This window comes from Aricia agestis, chromosome Z (genome assembly GCF_905147365.1).
Source record: "Aricia agestis chromosome Z, ilAriAges1.1, whole genome shotgun sequence".
Lineage (NCBI taxonomy): Eukaryota > Metazoa > Arthropoda > Insecta > Lepidoptera > Lycaenidae > Aricia > Aricia agestis.
In genome coordinates, this window is record NC_056428.1 from 24448941 (window position 1) to 24467624 (window position 18684).

At 39.4% G+C, this 18684-nt stretch overlaps 1 protein-coding gene across 1 annotated transcript; it reads left to right on the forward strand.

Moving 5' to 3' along the window:
* Positions 1-36: 36 nt before the first annotated feature.
* LOC121738428 (uncharacterized PE-PGRS family protein PE_PGRS54-like) lies at positions 37-9817 on the forward strand. The gene is made up of 7 exons (XM_042130468.1): positions 37-42; positions 115-364; positions 539-3739; positions 3779-4042; positions 4139-4305; positions 4870-4894; positions 8047-9817. The coding sequence occupies exons 1-7, from the start codon at positions 37-39 to the stop codon at positions 9810-9812; spliced, it is 5679 nt and encodes a 1892-aa protein (XP_041986402.1). The 3' UTR covers positions 9813-9817.
* The last annotated feature ends 8867 nt before the right edge of the window (positions 9818-18684 follow it).

The window sequence follows — 18684 nt, forward strand, 5'->3', positions numbered from 1 at the left end:
TACAAGCTCTATTTCGTCTACATCACATCTGCCCTGATGACAGTATATGTCATTATCTTGTTTATAACTAGATTCTACAGCCCGTTTAAAATACTATCTCTCTCTGTTTTTCAGGATGATACTGGAGACTCTCAACATTCATTTTCCTGCGATAATATAAAGTTTAATGGATTACTTTGCGATCTGAAGACCATTATCGGTCAATCTGGATACAGTAGACCTCGAAGGCAGATTAGTTATCCACCCAGAGGTAGATACAGGGGTCAAACGCAGTCTCAATATTTGGCAATTGACAGAGGCAATGGAAAGGATGAGGGGAAGGCAGAAGCACATTCGGCCGCAGACTCATCAAGAGCGAGTGTCAGTAAGTACTGGAAGCGCATTTTTCATATTTGACAGTAAGAATGTTCAGTAAATGTTGCCAACTTACCAACCATTCGAATTTCCAAACAACCTGTTACCCTATAAGCATCACTTTCATCACAAACTGAAAATGCCGATAAAACACGACAGTTAAATTAATTAAACATCGTTTTAGGTGGCAACAGCGGCATGGGGCAAGCACAGAGTCAGTCCATATACGATCCCAGTTGCGATGACTGTTATGGAAAATCTGACGCACCTGGAAAATTTGGACCTTATGGTGAAGGCGCAGGCAATTTAGGCTCAAGAGGACCTGGCGGTACATACGGTCCTGGGATTAATTATTATGGACCAGGTGGCAATCGCGAACCAAATGGAGAATATGGCGGTAATGGAAACGGTAAACCCGGTGGAGTTCAAACTTTCGGACCGGACAATGTCTTAGACCCAAGAACGTTCGGGGATAATCTTAAGCCTGATAATGTCAATGGCTACTTTGGACCAGGCGGAACAGGTGGATCTAATAAGCCCGGTGATCCAGGCGCACAATATGGGCCTGGTGGCTTAGGACAAAATGTTCCCGGCGGCTCAGGCGGACATTATGGATCTGGAGGTTCGGGCGAACCTGTTCCCGATGGTTCAAACGGACATTATGGGTCTGTTGGCACAGGAGGGCAAAGCGGCCCTGGTGCTCCAGGTGCACATTATGAACGCGGTGGTCCAGGAGGACAGTATGGACCCGGTGGTTCAGGAGGTCCGAACGGACCTGGTGGCTCAGCCGGACAATATGGACCCGGGCGACCAGGAAGTCTTCATGTTCCCGGTGGCTCAGGCGGGCAATATGGACCCGGTGGAACAGGAGGTCAGACTGTTCCCGGTGGCTCAGGCGGGCTATATGGACCACCGGGACTAGGAGGTCCGAATATGCCTGGTGGCTCAGGTCTGTATGGACCCGGTGGAGCAGGAAGCCAGAATTTTCGCGGTGGTTCAGGTGGGCAATATGGACCCGGTGGAACAGGAGGTCAAAATGGTCCCGGTGTCTCAGGCGGACAATATGGACCCGGTGGAAAAGGAGGTCAGAATGTTCCCGGTGGTTTAGTCGGGCAATATGGACCCGGTGGAACAGGAGGTCAGAATGGTCCTGGTGGCTCAGACGGGCAATATGGACCCGGTGGAACAGGTCAGAATGGTCCCGGTGTCTCAGGCGGGCAATATGGACCCGGTGGAACAGGTCAGAATGGACCCGGTGTCTCAGGCGGACAATATGGACCCGGTGGAAAAGGAGGTCAGAATGTTCCCGGTGGTTCAGTCGGGCAATATGGACCCGGTGGAACAGGAGGTCAGAATGGTCCTGGTGGCTCAGACGGGCAATACGGACCCGGTGGAACAGGTCAGAATGGTCCCGGTGTCTCAGGCGGGCAATATGGACCCGGTGGAACAGGTCAGAATGGACCCGGTGTCTCAGGCGGACAATATGGACCCGGTGGAAAAGGAGGTCAGAATGTTCCCGGTGGTTCAGTCGGGCAATATGGACCCGGTGGAACAGGAGGTCAGAATGTTCCCGGTGGTTCAGTCGAGCAATATGGACCCGGTGGAACAGGAGGTCAGAATGGTCCTGGTGGCTCAGACGGGCAATACGGACCCGGTGGAACAGGTCAGAATGGTCCCGGTGTCTCAGGCGGGCAATATGGACCCGGTGGATCGGGGGGGCAATATGGACCTGGTGGAATAGGAAGTCAGAATGGTCACGGTGGCTCAGGTGGGCAATACGGACCCGGTGGATCAGGGGGGCATGATGTTCCTGGTGGTGCAGGTGGACAGCATGGACCCGGTGTTCCAGGCGGACAATATGGACCTGGTGGAACAGGAGGTCAGAATGGTCCTGGTGGCTCAGGCGGACAATATCGACCCGGTGGAACAGGAGGTCTTAATATTCCTGGTGGCTCAGGCGGACAACTATATGGGCCCGGTGGAATAGGAGGTCAGAATATTCCTGGTGGCTTAGGCGGACAATACGGACCTGGTGTTACAGGGGGGGCAATAACTCCAGGTGGCCCGGGCTTAGGAGGACCTGGTGGACAAAATGGGCCTGGAGGTCAATCTGGATCTAATTGGCCTCTGGCATCTGGCCCTTACCCCGGTCCTGGAGGCAGCAGTGTATATTGCTGCACAATACCTATTAACGGCGCGAATAACTTATATCCAGGACCTGGTAACGGATACGGTCCTGCTGGAGGGTCTATCGCTCCTGGCGGATCTAGTGGACACAATGTTCCAGGTGCTTTAGGAGGACCATATGCACTAGGTAGCTTAGGTCAATATGGACCTGGTGGGGCAGGAGGACAAAACATTCCTGGTGGTTTAGGACAAGCTGTTTCTGGTGGTACGGGCGGACAATACGGCCCTGGAGGACTAGGCAGGCCCGGTGGTTCTGGTGGCCAATATGGACCTAGTGGAGCAGGGGAACCAAATATTCCTGGTGGCACAGGTGGTCAATACAGACCCAGTGTATCAGGGGGTCAAAATGTTCCTGGTGGTCCAAACGGACAATATGGCCCAGGCGGAACAGGAGGTCAGATTGTTCCCGGTGGCTTAGGACAATATGGACCTGGTGGCTCTGACGGACAATATGTACCCGGTGGAACAGGAGGTCAGAATGGTCCCGCTGGCTCAGGCTTGCAATATGGACCCGGTGGAACAGGAGGTCAGAATGGTCCCGGTGGCTCAAGCGGGCAATACGGACCCAGTGGAACAGGAGGTCAGAACGGTCCCGGTGGCTCAGGCGGGCAATATGGACCCGGTGGAACAAGAGGTCAGGATGGTCCCGCTGGCTCAGGCGGGCAATATGGACCCGGTGGAACAGGAGGTCAAAATATTCCGGGTGGCTCTGGTGGACAATATGGACCCGGTGGAACAGGCGGACAATATGGACCCAGTGGAGCAGGAGGTCAGAATGGTCCCGGTGGCTTAAGTGGGCAATATGGACCCGGTGGACTAGGAGGTCCGAATATGCCTGGTGGCTCAGGTCTGTATGGACCCGGTGGAGTAGGAGGCCAGAATGTTCCCGGTGGTTCAGGTGGGCAATATAGACCCGGTGGAACAGGAGGTCAAAATGTTCCCGGTGGCTCAGGCGGACAATATGGACCCGGTGGAACAGGTCTGAATGGTCACGGTGGCTCAAGCGGACAATACGGACCTGGTGGAACAGGAGGCCCTATAACTCCCAGTAGTCCTGGTGGACAATACGGACCCGGAGGAACAGGACAAAATGTTCCAGGTGGCACAGGTGGTCAATATGGCCCCGGTGTGTCAGGAGGGCCCGGAAGTTCCGGTGGACAATATGGACCTGGGGGTGTGGGTGGACATAATATTCCTGGTGGATCGGTAGGACTAAATGTTCCTGGTGGAGGCACAGGTGGACAATATGGACCTGGTGGGGCTGTTGGACAAAACAAACCGGGTGGGTTAGGACAAAATGTGCCTGGTGGGTCAGATGGACTTTACAGACCAGGAGGGTCAGGAGGTCCCGCCGGTTCTGGAGGTCAATATGGCCCTGGTGGATCAGGAGGTGCAGGGGAACCTGATAATTACAGACGACCGGACTCGACCAACCAGTATGGTCCTGGTACAGGACCTTATGGTCCAGGCATGGTCAGTCCAGGAGCAGCGCCTAATCAAGGTTAGTTAACAACTCATTTAAATATAACGTAAAAATGTTTCGGGACAGTTAGTTATAAGCTTAACCTTGAACCTATTACGAAATTTATATTTGCAGGAAACTATGGAGTAAACGGAAATGCTCAAGGTCCTGGAGCAGGCGGACCCTATCCCGGTGCTCAAGGGGGAGGGGCAGGTCAACAGCCTTATGGACCAGGCTTCTACCCCGGCGGTGAAAATTTGGGCCCGGGAGGCACAGGCACCAATGGTTATTACAATCAAGGAGTAAGTCATCTTTACTTTTTACACTACTTATTTTTAATGGCTTATTTATATTAGAAAACCTATATTTTTATACGATACTAGCTGTCCCGGCAAACGTTTCTTTGCCCTATAAAGTATTTCGCCCGTATTATTTTATTGAAGTGACTAAATAAGTATGTCACCATGGCAACGTCCATCGCCATCCCGTCGCACAAACAATGGTCGCCGTCGGTGTCGAGTTGTAATAATTTACTATTATTTATTTATAATCGGCTACTGGGTACTTTTTATATCGATAAGTGCATTTTTTGAAAATCACTTATCAATATAAAAAGTACCCAGTAGCCGATTCTCAGACCCACTGAATATGCATACTCGTATAAAATTTGGTTATAATCAGTAAAACCGTTTCGGAGGAGTACGCTATCTAACATTGTGACACGAGAATTTTATATATCAGAGATAGAGATAACATTGTAGATGAATGTAAATTATAAAGTCTTAAAATAAGAGCATGTTAAATACCTCATAGATAGAACTTTGGTAGAATGACGTTCTAATTACAACTTCTTCGTACTCTTTCAGGGCACCGGTCAGAATCCTGATACAGGTAAGATTGAGTTAAGTCACTCAAGAAAAATTAAAGAAGGGGCATTTTGGTATGGGACCCGTACCCAAGCTGTAGCACGTTGAGACATACACCAATTTAAAGGGCTTGAAAAATTGAACATTTTATTGTATGACGAAAAATCTCTAAACCATGGGAGAAAAAAGTTAATCACTTTGGAGAAATGTTTTATAATTAGCATTACTAGCGAATGGCGTAATAATACGGAATGTTTTATTTTTTTCCGAAAATGAACAAATAACATCCTGTATTATTGAATTAATTTGTAGTGTTGCTAGTAAGGAATAATCTCTCAAAAGTAATCATATATGGCAAACTCAAGGAAAGTGTTGTATTTCAATATATTGCTTCATATTTCAAAGAAATGTATGAGAAAACAATAAAATGCTGAATTTCGAACCTTTGCCTGATTTTTTCGTTAATAATCACTTTAGAGAAATTGGTTATAATTAGCAATACTATCGCATGGTGCAATAATAAAGGATGTTCTTTTTTATTTCTTAGGAAAAAATAAAACATTGCTAATTATAACCAATTTCTCTAAAGTGATTATTAACGAAAAAATCAGGCAAAGGTTCAAAATTCAGCATTTTATTGTTTTCTCATACATTTCTTTGAAATATGAAGCAATATATTGAAATACAACACTTTCCTTGAGTTTGCCATATATGATTGCCCGCGACTTCGTCCGCGTGGACTTCAGTTTATAGCGCGCGGTGTCAATAAAATTGGTGTCAAAAGCTTTTTAAAACCCTGGTACCCCTTAAATCAAAATACCCAAAACAGCCGTGTAGTGTGCACATAATATATATTTTTTTTAAATTAAACTTTTTTATACCTAAAGCTTATTTAGCGTTACACAACTTAGCTGCATAATGCATTACACAACTTTAGCTTTGCTCAATACCCATAAACTATTTAGTATTTATTATTGGTAGACTGTTGTTTCTGATATCTATGTTGGTACGTGAGTTAATTAATAACATGTATAACAATCGAAATAATAACTCAAGATGGTACCACCTCTTATAGAAGTACATATGAGCAAGCGATAGCGCGATCTAGGCGACTCTTGGCGCCATCTGTTCCAGTTTATGGAACTAACTTAATTTGAACAAATTTACGCATAAACACCCCCTTACAACCCCCTTTTCCAGTAAGAAGTAGCCTATGTCCTTTCTCAGGCTTTAGACTATCTGTGTACAAAATTTCATTACGATCGGTTCTGTAGTTTTGGCGCTGTTGTTTTTGAATTTGATATCTAAGTTGGTAGGTGAGTTATTAGTTAATAACGTGTATAACAATCGAAAGAATCGAAAAACCTAGCTTAACATGGTACCACCTCTTATAGAAATACGCATGAGCAAGCAATAGCGCGATCTAGGGGACTCTTGGCGCCATCTGTTTTGAGTTTTTGGAACTAAGTTAATTTAACCAAATTTACGCATTTTCACCCCCTTACAACCCCTTTTTCCAGTTAAAAAGTAGCCTATGTCCTTTCTCAGGCTTTAGACTATCTGTGCACAAAATTTCATTACAATCGGTTCAGTAGTTTAGGCGCTGTTGTTTTTGAACTTGATATCTAAGTTGGTAGGTGAGTTATTAGTTAATAACGTGTATAACAATCGAAAGAATCGAAAAACCTAGCTCAACATGGTAATACCTCTTATAGAAATACGCATGAGCAAGCAATAGCGAGATCTAGAGGACTCTTGGCGCCATCTGTTTTGAGTTTTTGGAACTAAGTTAATTTGACCAAATTTACGCATTTCCACCCCCTTACCACCCCTTTTTCCAGTTGAAAAGTAGCCTATGTCCTTTCTCAGGCTTTAGACTATCTGTGTACAAAATTTCATTACTATCGGTTCAGTGGTTTTGGCGTGAAAGCGAGACAGACAGACAGACAGAGATACTTTCGCATTTATAATATTAGTATAGATTTCTCCAAAGTAACAATATACGGTAAAATCCAGGAAAGGTTAGATTTTTAAGGTTTTATTGTTTTCCCATACATTTCTTTAAAATATGAAAGAATATACTAAAATATAACACTTTCCTTAAGTTTGTCATATACGATTACTTTCTAGAAATGATTCCTTACCAACAACACTATAAATTGATGTAATAAGACAGGGTGTTTTTTGTGATTTTTTCTTACCTTCTACCCTCATTAACTTTTTTCTCCCATGGTTTAGAGATTTTTCGTCATACAATAAAATGTTCCATTTTTCAAGCCCTTTAATTTGGTATATGTCTCAACGTGCTACATTGGTGGGTACGAAGTGCCCCTTCTTCTTTACAAACATTTTGTCGGGCAATTTTAAAACTTAATAGTATTGGATCCGACCGTAAAATCCTGCAGGAATCGTTTTTTTTTCGGTCAATTTTATTTTAAAATAATCTTTAGAACGTATACAATGATTTAATGTTGGGTTGCCTTGTCAAAAGTAGCCGCAAGTACCTCTAATTAAGTTTAATGTTCATGAGATAAATGCATAATTTGTTTGAATATTTTTTTCAGTAAATTTTACATCATTTGAAAGAAAATGACGAGACAAAATAAGGTATAAATGGTTGCCAGCTCTAAGTAGGTCGCAACCTAGGGTTGCCAGCCCGTAAACAGACATAGTTCATCGTCAAAATTGAAGCATCGATTTTTTAAATAATTTTGATACAAAATTAAAGTTTTATGCATTTTGTGCATGAATATCCATGGTTGCCAGTTGCACGATAGCCGCAAACTGGGGTTGCCATCACTTTTGTTTAAGACAAATGTTCATGCCTACAATTATTATGCCTGGGAGAATTTGAGGACGTCGAGATTGCAATTTTTATTTAACAGGTGTTTTTATTTTTATGCGTAGTGTCCTGTCATTCCTCAATGTCATTCCTTCTTAGTTCTAATTTTTCCATTGAATACACGCAAGTTTGTATTACGGGCTTTCATTTTACTCAATTAGAGGTACTTGCGGCTACTTTTAACAAGGCAACCCAACATTAATCCATTCTATACGTTCTAAAGGTTATTTTAAAATACATTTCATCGAAAAAAACGATTTATGCAGGATTTTACGGTCGGATCTTAGGATATAAGTACCACATAAGTACTTATAAATTGTTTTTAAAATTTTCAGACATTCCACAAAACTTCGCTAATCCAAATACGATTGCGTCTGATGATGACGATTCGGAGGCTGAAGCGAGTGTGAATCAAGCAGTAAATGGAACAACCGCTAGCGCCTCCTCAAAAGGTGGAAATAGTAGAGAACGAGCTCAAGCAAATGTTCACGGAACCTACACAGGTAGCGGATCCTTCCAAGCGCAGGCTCAGATCACAGGTGACACTAAAGGAGCTGAAAGCGAAGTTAGCGGGGGTAAAAAAGGTGCATCGAGTTCAGCATCAGGAAACGGAAGAAACAATAAGTCACAAGCCAGTGTGCAACTCGGATCAGAAACTGGAGCTGTACAAACACAGTCTCAAAGTAATGGCGTAATGCATTCCTCAAACTCACAAGTGCAGGGTAGTGTTAAGGGAGGTATGGCCGATGCTCAAGCTCGCGGTCCCGGTAGCACGTCTTCTCAAGCCCAAATTGGTTTTACTCCGTACAAGGATCGAGACAAAGCCGCTCATGACAAACAGGGAACTCCTTTCATCGGTGGAGGTTTAGCTTCGGCACAATCCAGCGGCCGCACTGGTCAATCACAATCACAGCTTCATGGAACGTTTAGATATGGTATCACTTATAATGGCGCTGCACAGGCAGGAGCTAGTCTAGACAAGGCAGCGGTATTCCCAAACCGTCTTTCGTTTGATAAAATAGATGTCTTTAATGACGACGACAAACTTATAAATACGACAGATATCACAGAAGAACCTGAGCCTACAGAAGATAGAAGTCTTTATGAACCGCCTAAAGAATCTGCAGATACGTCCGTGCCATTCGAAACTAAGGTTACGGATCAATTTACCACCGTTAAAAACATTATCGATGAAAGTGGAACGGACCCGGAAACTGATTATTCGAGTCACAGCCATTCGGATCATCACAAGTCAGATGAAATAGACAATACACCAGGACCACCCGTTTTAAGTAATAAATCATTCCAAAATAATAATTACGGATCGAATCATGATTACGATTTCACTACGGATAAAGATGAAACGGAGAATCAACCAGAGGATTACGACACCGACGCAGGTTTCGGTCCAGATAGTAACGACGGTCTCGTGGAGCAAGGGGAATACTCCAACTACGACGATTACACCAAAGATCCTCAAACTCACCAGCCCCTTCAGAGCACAAATCATAAAGGTTTAGAAATTAAGCAGTCGACTGGTGGCAATACGCAGCATATTTTGCTCGGTTCACTGAAAAACCAGGACGCTGAAATAACTCAAAGAAATTCTGAGCGGCCAGACGAAGGTAGGGTCTATCAACCAGGCGAGAGAGTGCCGGGAATCGGAGGCTACATCATACCTCAAGGGTTCACAGGGAGCGTCAAATCAGTCGCTTCCAAAGATAAAACATACGTAGTAGGTTCCAGGCATTCTCCTTCGCAGGCGCAAACTGTCACTCTGACGCCAGGTACAGGGAGACTTAGTTACAACCATCCTCACACTTACAGCGCCAACAGATATGTTAAGCCAAAGGATTTGAGAAACTTGAACAGTGGAAGCGACAACGACAACAGATACGTTTCAGTGTCCAAGTCGGTCACCAGAGATTTGGACAGCGAGAATAACATTAAGAAGCAGTACTCACACACTTACTACACAAAATCATCCTCATGTGGGTACTTCACGTTTACTTGTACGATGGTGAGCAGTGCGGAGGGCCGCAAGAAGGTTTGCAAACCAAAAATACCGAGAAACCCCGATGGCACGCCTATAAGATGTTAATGTAACAAAACCATAGTAATTTAAAATTTAAGTTTAGTATTAAATTTTAATATAAATATAATTTAAGTAAGGGTCAATTTATAATAGCGCCGAGTCGAAGCGAATTCCCAAAAACTGAACACAGAAAATTCAACCTTAACTCCAGAGCGTAACGCATACATTACTTCTGCGAGGCGAGTTGGTCGGGCGCATTAACGCGAATTCGCGCGGATGCGCGCGCCTTTTTATATTCTCAGAACTCAGAAGTAATAAACTGCGTTAACGCAGTTTTAATAATTCGCTTCGATGCGCTTCGACTCTGCACTAACATAAATAATTGACCCTTAGTTTGTAATAGAATGGCACAATTTATTTAGTTTGAAAACTTTACAAGAACTGAATAACTTGTTCAACTAAAAAGCTACTGAATTATTTAGTAATAATTATAATATTGTTAAAAAGTATTGCATTATGACTAATAAATCAGTGAATCTTTACTTACTTTTATATCATTTGGACTGAAATTTTTAAACACGTAGACATTCGGCCATTGACCTAGCGCTACTTGTCTTTTGAGTGGAAGAGACAAGTAGCGTAAGGTCAATGGCCGAATTTCTGCATGTAAATAAATAAAGAGGTCTGCATGTATTCTTCCTGCAAAATCGTCACATGACATACTGCAGATGAATAGTTATGTAAATATATCTCTATCAGTAACGCCTCCAGTCCACCGACGCACAGTGGTCCGAAATCGCTAAATAGTGGACATTCGCAAAAAAGTTCGATTTTGGTTTGGAAAAAAATACCATGCGATAGATTTTAAGAGGAGTAACAATAAATCCTTATTAAGTTTTTTATAAAAATGTATATTTAAGGTGAAACAAAATAATTACGAAAATGTTGTATGGGAAAGAATCTATAAATAGAGTTTTTGCAAAAACTACTAAGTCATTCTGGTTCATTTTTGAAACAAGTAAAGTTCTAGTGGTATATAAGGTTTAGAAAAAAAAAATTAGGAAAATTTACGTGTAGCCTTTTGCAGTAGAGGGGTTCAAAATTTTGAAATAATTTTACTAACTTTTTAGGTGTGGAAAAAATACTATTCGAAAGATGTCCTAAAGAGTAACAATAAATCCTTAATAAGTTTTTTATAAAAATGTATTTTTTAAGGTGAAAAAAAATAATTACTAAAATGTTGTATGGGGAGGAATCTAGAAATAGATTAACATGTAAAGTTCTAGTGGTATGTAAGGTTTAGAAAAAAAAAATACGAAAATTTACGTGCAGCCTTTTGCAGTAGACGGGTTCAAAATTTTGAAATATTTTTCTAAAGAGTAACAATAAATCCTTTATAAGTTTTGTACAAAAATGATGTTGAGAGCCAAAAAAAAAAAAATTACGAAAATTGTATGCGTATAATATAATATATAAAACGAGTCCTTAAAAAGCAACAATACTTATATGTATTTACAAACATGGATAGCAAAACTATGAAAAGCAAAGGATTTATTGTTACTCCTCTTAAAATCTATCGGATGGTATTTTTTTCCACACCGAAATCGAACTTTTTTGCGAATGTCCACTATTTAGCGATTTCGGACCGCTGTGCTGCGAATTGCGAAAACTCTTCGAAACATCAATAGAGCGAGATGCAATATGTTAATCGGTTCGCCGCTGTTTCGCAGTTCGCAGCGTCGGTGGACAAGAGGCGTAAGACAGGTAGCATGTTTGAAACGTGGCTTGTCCAAATAAAAATAAATGAAATGCAGACTATAATTGATACAATTTATTGAATCTTAGGTACATGAAAGTTTTGAATATATTATAATAATATCGACACAATAATGTATACTGCGAATAAATTATTTATAATTTGTGATAACGAGTATAACCATCTTGGTATAATTTCTGAGTTAAATACTTCTCAATACATTTTATAAGAAGGAACGATAAAAAAGTGTTTTTGAAAGGAAATACATAAATATTGTAATATTTATTACAAAAGTGTATACTTAATAAATAATATTATGTATTCTAACGATAAGTATATAGATTTAAATAGATGATTACTAGATACGTTTTTAGTATAATTATGACGGTATGAGAGTTTATAATTTACTGCAGATTTTACGAACACAATTTTACCCTCATACGGTGAACACTGCCTATTACTTATTAGTTATTTGCATTCATTATTCGCATCTGAATAAAGTAATATGTAATAATATATTATGTAATAATTTTTAAATAACTTTCATATAATTTTAGTTCTATTTAAGTCTACGAAAAATTTAAAGTGAACTACACAAATAAATTAATATCATTTTCTTTAATTTCAATAACGATAAAATATAATATCTTACTTTATGATATAAGTAATCTTTATAACATAAATATAATACTGATTCTGGAAATACTATTCGGCTTTTAAGTATTGGTATATTTATTTTTATGCTTTTCTAAGAGCTGTAACCAATATCTTGAAAAAAAAAACGCTTATTATATAAAAATGTTAGTATCCTATCCTACCAGTTGTTAACCCTATACTTGGCAAGAAAAAATATTTTAAAAAAATTAAAAAAGAACACATTCAATATGTTTGTAGGTGGCTATAGAAGGGAGAAAAAATAATAAAAAAAAATTAATATCAGTAATTTATCATTTATTGAGCGTAACATATTAGATACACTGCCAAGTCCTTAACAATTAACACTATAAAATCTATGTATCTAATTTGCTACAATGCCAACTTTTCAGTAAAGCAAGATATATAAATATTTATAACTGAATTATTATAAATATTTATAAACTGTTACTTTTAAGTAAAAATTCTATAAAACAGATACGTTCCGGCAATAAGCATAATCTCTATCTGCATTTTTGACAAAAAAATTTACTCAACCCTTAATTTGTGCACTTGCTCTACTGGCTATTAAAGTTGGATTATGAGCAACTTGACAGCCGTACAGCATCGTGGTCCTTCAGCTACTGGCTTCTGAATACTCATAGATTTCGTGACAGGCCTGATAGTGATCATAAAATTATCAGTTCTTTCAAAACCTTCGCAGGCGTTCAAACATTTCAATTTAGGGCTTTTTCATCACGCCGATATAGAAACCAGGATTTATTTATACAAATATCGAGCATTTGTGAAAATAAAATATGTATAATAGAATAAATAAAATAAAATGCCAACGATGGCCTCTGAATGACGTACGATATAGAGCGATCAGCATGTCATACAGACCAACACCGCCCATGTAAGGGCCTGTCCATATCTCCACGTTACGACGTCGTCAACGAGGCACAGTACGTTGACGTGACGCGCAACTTTACGTTAACGTAACGTAACAATGCACATCACGATGTAATACATTACGTACGTCTTTTTCTCTCGTCTTTATCACAACGCAACGCAGCAAGGGTGCAGCTAGTCCAGACGGTGACGAAGGTGATGGTACCGGACACCAAGTCCTGGTCTCAGAACTTCTGATGGATTAGGCGATAAAATTAATCTCGAACCAAGGTTAATCAATGGTGACTGAATTGAATGTTGGCTGTATGCTTATGCCAAAGACTTTAAAGCGACCATTTGATTGACCTCAATATCGTCATCTGAGAGAAGATTTAGGTTTTCTATCGAAGATGGCAATAATGGAGGTGGTGAACTGCTATCAGAGTGCGGAAACGCGAGGGAGAAATGTTGAACTTCGTTCTTAGAAGTATCACTTTCGTCCAAATCTGATTTTGCTCCCGGTTTTGGAACAAGAGCTACGAGTTGCCGAGCTCTTCTATGTTGTTGCGTGCTTAAGTGAGGAATTATCTGTGAATGACAAAAATATAGATAATTTAAGTACATAATGACTATATTTTGGCTCTTTAGATATAACCAGTTTCGAAAGAAACAAAGGAATTGTATATCTATACAAATCTGGCAATGTCACATATTTGATACACAGTAAAAAATATCTAGAATGTTTGCTATCTAGCAGTGTATCACATTTGCTACACTCGAAAAACAATAAAGATTACATGCACTAATAATATATTTAGCTATTGGAAAATAACGTTAGTGGTTATAATATACCATAAGCTTTTGAAATTTTATTACTTTTGAAAACAATTTAAACAAAATATAATAAATAATCAATAATCTTACTTTGGGATGTGAAGACGCATTCGATCGGCCCGCTATCTTGCGCTATATTGCCCATTTTATTGTTGCAAGCATTTAAAAAGGTTTTTTATTTTGAGCATAAATATATTTTCTACCATATTAAATAATAAAAGTTTAAAAAAAACATTACATAAATTCTCGGGATTTTTTTAAAGTTGTATGTATCAAATTGTACACAGTACCAAGAATAGGGTTAAAATAAGTGAGCAGCGTTTGTGCATCAAATAAATATATTTAAACAAAAAAAAAACAATAATAAAAAGACATACAAATGGACGAACTTAAACATACATCAGTCTATCTGTGGAATGTATATTAAGTAAGTATTTAAGTACTTTTTCAATTTTTGCACACATACGATCCAATAACAATCGAAAAGTTATTTATGATAACATAATATAACAATATACGGCAAAGCATACAGGCAAACCTCAAAACCGGTGCTTACATTTCACAACTTATAAGTAAAATAATTTAAAATTAATCCTAAGTCATGGCAATTTAATTACATACTAAAACATAATTTTGAGTACAACAGTCGTTTAAGAATAGCAGCTCCATCGAAACATAAAAACACAAAGACATACATAATGTAAGAGTATTGAGTACATTAAAAGTAAGCCTTACCAAATAATAAACATCACTTTAAAAAAACGAGCGACTTTTCTACGTTTTGAATTGAATAAGATTGTTTTTAAGTCTTATAATTTTATAAATATTTTTCTTGCGTATCAATATAAGTACTTTGATTTTTTTATATTATATCTTGATTAATAGAGAATCTCTCAAACGAATATTTTAAACTTACTGTAATACTATTAAGCAGTCAGAACGTACTTCGTAAATGCATTGCAAAATACAAAAAGAGCATTACTTATTCTTAAATGAACTAAAAAGTATTAAATAACTCTTTAGTAGTGCCTCTTTCAGTATTTGCCTAAACCTCAACTATAACTCTGTATACAACAGGGGTGGCCAACCGGTCGATAGCGACTGTTAGTCCAGTCGATCGTGGCCAGGCAAAAAATATAAATAATAATAAGACCAGACTGCGCAATGACCATTCTAAACTATGCTGTTTCATTTAAGATTTCAAGAAATATAGGTACTTGGTAGATCGCACAGGGTTCATTTAGTAAACAGTAGGTCTTAGTCTAGGTATACAATCTTCACAATTTTGTCACACAATCAAAAGTCGCTACCAGTCCAAAAAAATTTAAATATTTTGTCATAGAATTCACGATTCTGAGCAGAGCAGAGATTCTGGTACCTACTTCAAAATAATGAAGATTGTATACAGAGTTATAGTTGACGTTTAAGCAAATACTGAAAGCAGAAAGAGGCACTACTAAAGAGTAAGAGTTATTTAATACTTTTTAGTTCATATAAGAATAAGTAATGTTATTGTTTTAACTTGGAAGTCGGTTTTAATTTTTTGTTAAAACTAATAATTTACTGTAACTTTCTACATAATATCTGGCAGTGCCTTGGGAAGGCTGTATACGTTAGACGGTTAGAATAATATAGGGACCAATTTTAAATCTGAAGTAAAAATAATTTATTTTTATACAATAATAATCAATGATCGTTTCGCTTAGATCAGCAAGCCTAAGCACATAACGAGAAAATTTTGTATACATGTTTTCTCGATGTTTGATGGTTGGTCTCTTTATCTCTATTGACCCTAACATGACATACAGTGCTCCCAAAGTGATAGTGCGCATAGAAATTTTCGTAATTTTTCGGCAACGGTCGTATTTCCCGAGCGTCAGAAGACGTTGCTGCAAGCGCTGTTTTAAACTTAACTTTAAGACCATGCGCGCACGGGCAACTTAGTTGCTCGGCGATTTATTTGTCTCTTTCGAAAAAATAATTGCCATGTCGCCGGGGTGCGAGCACGAAAGCGATAGCAACCCGACTTTTTTCAGTTTTTTTCTTGACAGTTATCAACATGGATTTGGTCGAGACAGCTGTGGTCGTTGCACTCGCTATAAAAAATCGAAGAAAGCGTCGAAAAATAAAATATTGGGTGCATCCACTATGGAGCGATCAGCTGATTCTCGGGAAATTTTATACTAGTTTTATGAAATTGAGAGCATACCCAAAAAAAAAATTAATTTACTTTAGAATGAGTGTCGAAAGTACTCTAGTATTTACTGTGGTATTTTAGAAACTCATTGCTGCAAGTACACACAAACTCACGCAGCGGCGGTCGAGTGGCAACTGGCCGGTCGGCAACTTTTTTGTTGCCCGTGCGCACACTTGCATAGAAACCAATAGGGAAGGAGACAGTTGCGTCGCGGGCTCTGGGCAACGAAAAAGTTGCCCAGAGTTGCGTCGCTACATGCGCGCACTTTCATACTAGCTCCTAGACTTCATCAAGAGACAAATAAATCGCCGAGCAACTAAGTTGCCCGTGCGCGCATACCCTAAGAAAAACAGCGCTTTGCAGCGACGTAGAGGCACCTGACGTTGCTTGGACGTTACCACGGTAACGCCGCTATGGCTTCCCGGTGAGTTATGACTTATGGCCAGTTTACACGTATTAGGTAGATAAGTAGTAGCTAAATTCTAATTGTCATCTAGTTTAGTACTTACTAAATTTTAACTTGCTACTTGCTACTAAATTTTGTGTTTACATTCAATTAACAACTTAAAATTAAGTTAAAATTTAGTTAACTACTTATCAACTTAATACGTGTAAACCAGCCATTAGCGACAGCGGACAGCCACCGGCTATATGATATTTACTTTTATTTCCTTTGAACAAGGTGCAAAATGCAAGTTTCATAGATTGTGTTTTCGTGATTACGACAATTAGCGAAGATTTCCATGCGCATTATTAATTTGGGAGTAGTTGTACATTTTTTCTCGTGCAGATCTGTCGTCAAAATCTATCGACTTAATGTCAAAAAATGATTTTAACATTATGTAGATATATATGTAGATATAAATTTACTACACTCGAGAGTGAGATATTATCTCATTGTACGCGGATGCTAGACGCACTGGCAAACTGCTATGTACAGATTTTAATGCTCTTCTCAGATATTAGAGATTTAAGAGAAAGTTGTCAGGCATAAAATATGAAGTTGAATTGGCCAGACAACTCGTCGCCTAGACAATATAAGGTCGCCTAGGGTAAGTTTTTTTCAATAGTTTCTTAAAGCACCTACAATAAATTATTTTTAATATATTAGGTATATTTAATATATTTTTCCTTGAATTCAAGATACTTACATGTCGTATACTTTAAAAAACTGAGTACATCCAAGTTTATGAAAAAAAAATATTTAGAGAAACAACTTATTTTTACATTCAAACCCTTTCTTGGTACAGAATACATCAGACATATTATTAAGTAACATTTTTTTTAATTTAAGTATTTAATAATTATTCTTCACCACATTAACGTGTAACAAATTTTTAAATATTTCTGTAAGTACCTAGTTTGGTCACCAAGTAATTTTCAAGCTCAAATTATAATAATTGTAAAATCATTTATAAATCATAATCATACTTAACAAAATGTGCTCCTAAAACTTTTATGATTTGCAGTTAGATAAGAATAGGGTTAGTAATAGTACTACATATCTTTAAAACTAAGTGACATTATTTAGAACACTCGACATAACGCATTCGGCATTATATAAACACAATATAAAGCGACACACCAAAACACTCACACAATAAAATTGAGATCATTTGGAAAATGTACGATTCCATAAAATTTAGATATTCTTACAATGGTGTGCTGTCAATACTGTTAGATAAAAGGAACTTCAGTAAAAGATGGCCTAAGTCCAAAACGTAGGACATATCATTCGGACCTAAACAGGGGCGCCGACTCCGCGAGTGCTCAAGGCATCCAAAAACAAATCAGGGATAGGAGTTTCAATCTGCGAAGTTGTAACTTTATGTAAGTTGTATCTTAGGGTCAATTCAGACCGCAACGCGACGCGTAGACACCTTGAGAATTGAGATACCCGTAGATAAAGAATGTAACTTGCATGAGGGTTGTTGAAATGACAGATTTCAATGTAATTTGCCGTCTCACGCAATTGAAGTCTGTCAGTTCAATACAAATTTAGAAACGTATCTCACGACATCTTCGCGGCACGTTGTGGTCTGAGCTGAACCTTAGGGCCAACTCACACGTACCCCAATCACACCACATCGCAACGACACAATGTCGTCGAGCAGTGGTTACTTTTGAATGGTGTTACTGCAGCTTTTTGTAGTTGCATTGTGGTACCGACAACATGCCAACGTGGTTACGTTGTCGCCAGTGGTTGCGATGTGGTTACGTACGAAAGTCAATGAAACGGAGGGGGGAAAGAGCGCGGGCGGTGTGCGCGCACCGTCATGGCATCGACGCAACCTCCACCAACCACGTTGTGGTTGCGATGTGGTCGGCCGTGGTTGGGATGTGGTCGGTATCATGCAAGACATGTTCGACAACGACTGCAAAATGTGGTACGTGTGAATGGTCTGGTTCATTTCCAATACGAAATATACGCCCGACCACGTGGTGTGGTTGTGGTGAGGTTGTGGATGTCGTGTGGTTGTGGTACGTGTGGGTTGACCCTTATGCTATATTGTGCACTTTATTGAAATAAGGTACGTAAAAATGTTAAACTGGTTGAACAGTGTGTTTTCCTCATCTCATACTTCTCTCCCTTATCAAAGCATCAAATGAGCATCCCCATAAGTTTT

Excerpts from the sequence above, each read along its gene's own strand:
- LOC121738428 (XM_042130468.1), top strand. Across the intron at positions 3,740-3,778 it reads GGGTGGACATAATATTCCTG|GTGGACAATATGGACCTGGT; the intron begins GTGGATCGGTAG and ends GTGGAGGCACAG. Across the intron at positions 4,895-8,046 it reads CGGTCAGAATCCTGATACAG|ACATTCCACAAAACTTCGCT; the intron begins GTAAGATTGAGT and ends TAAAATTTTCAG.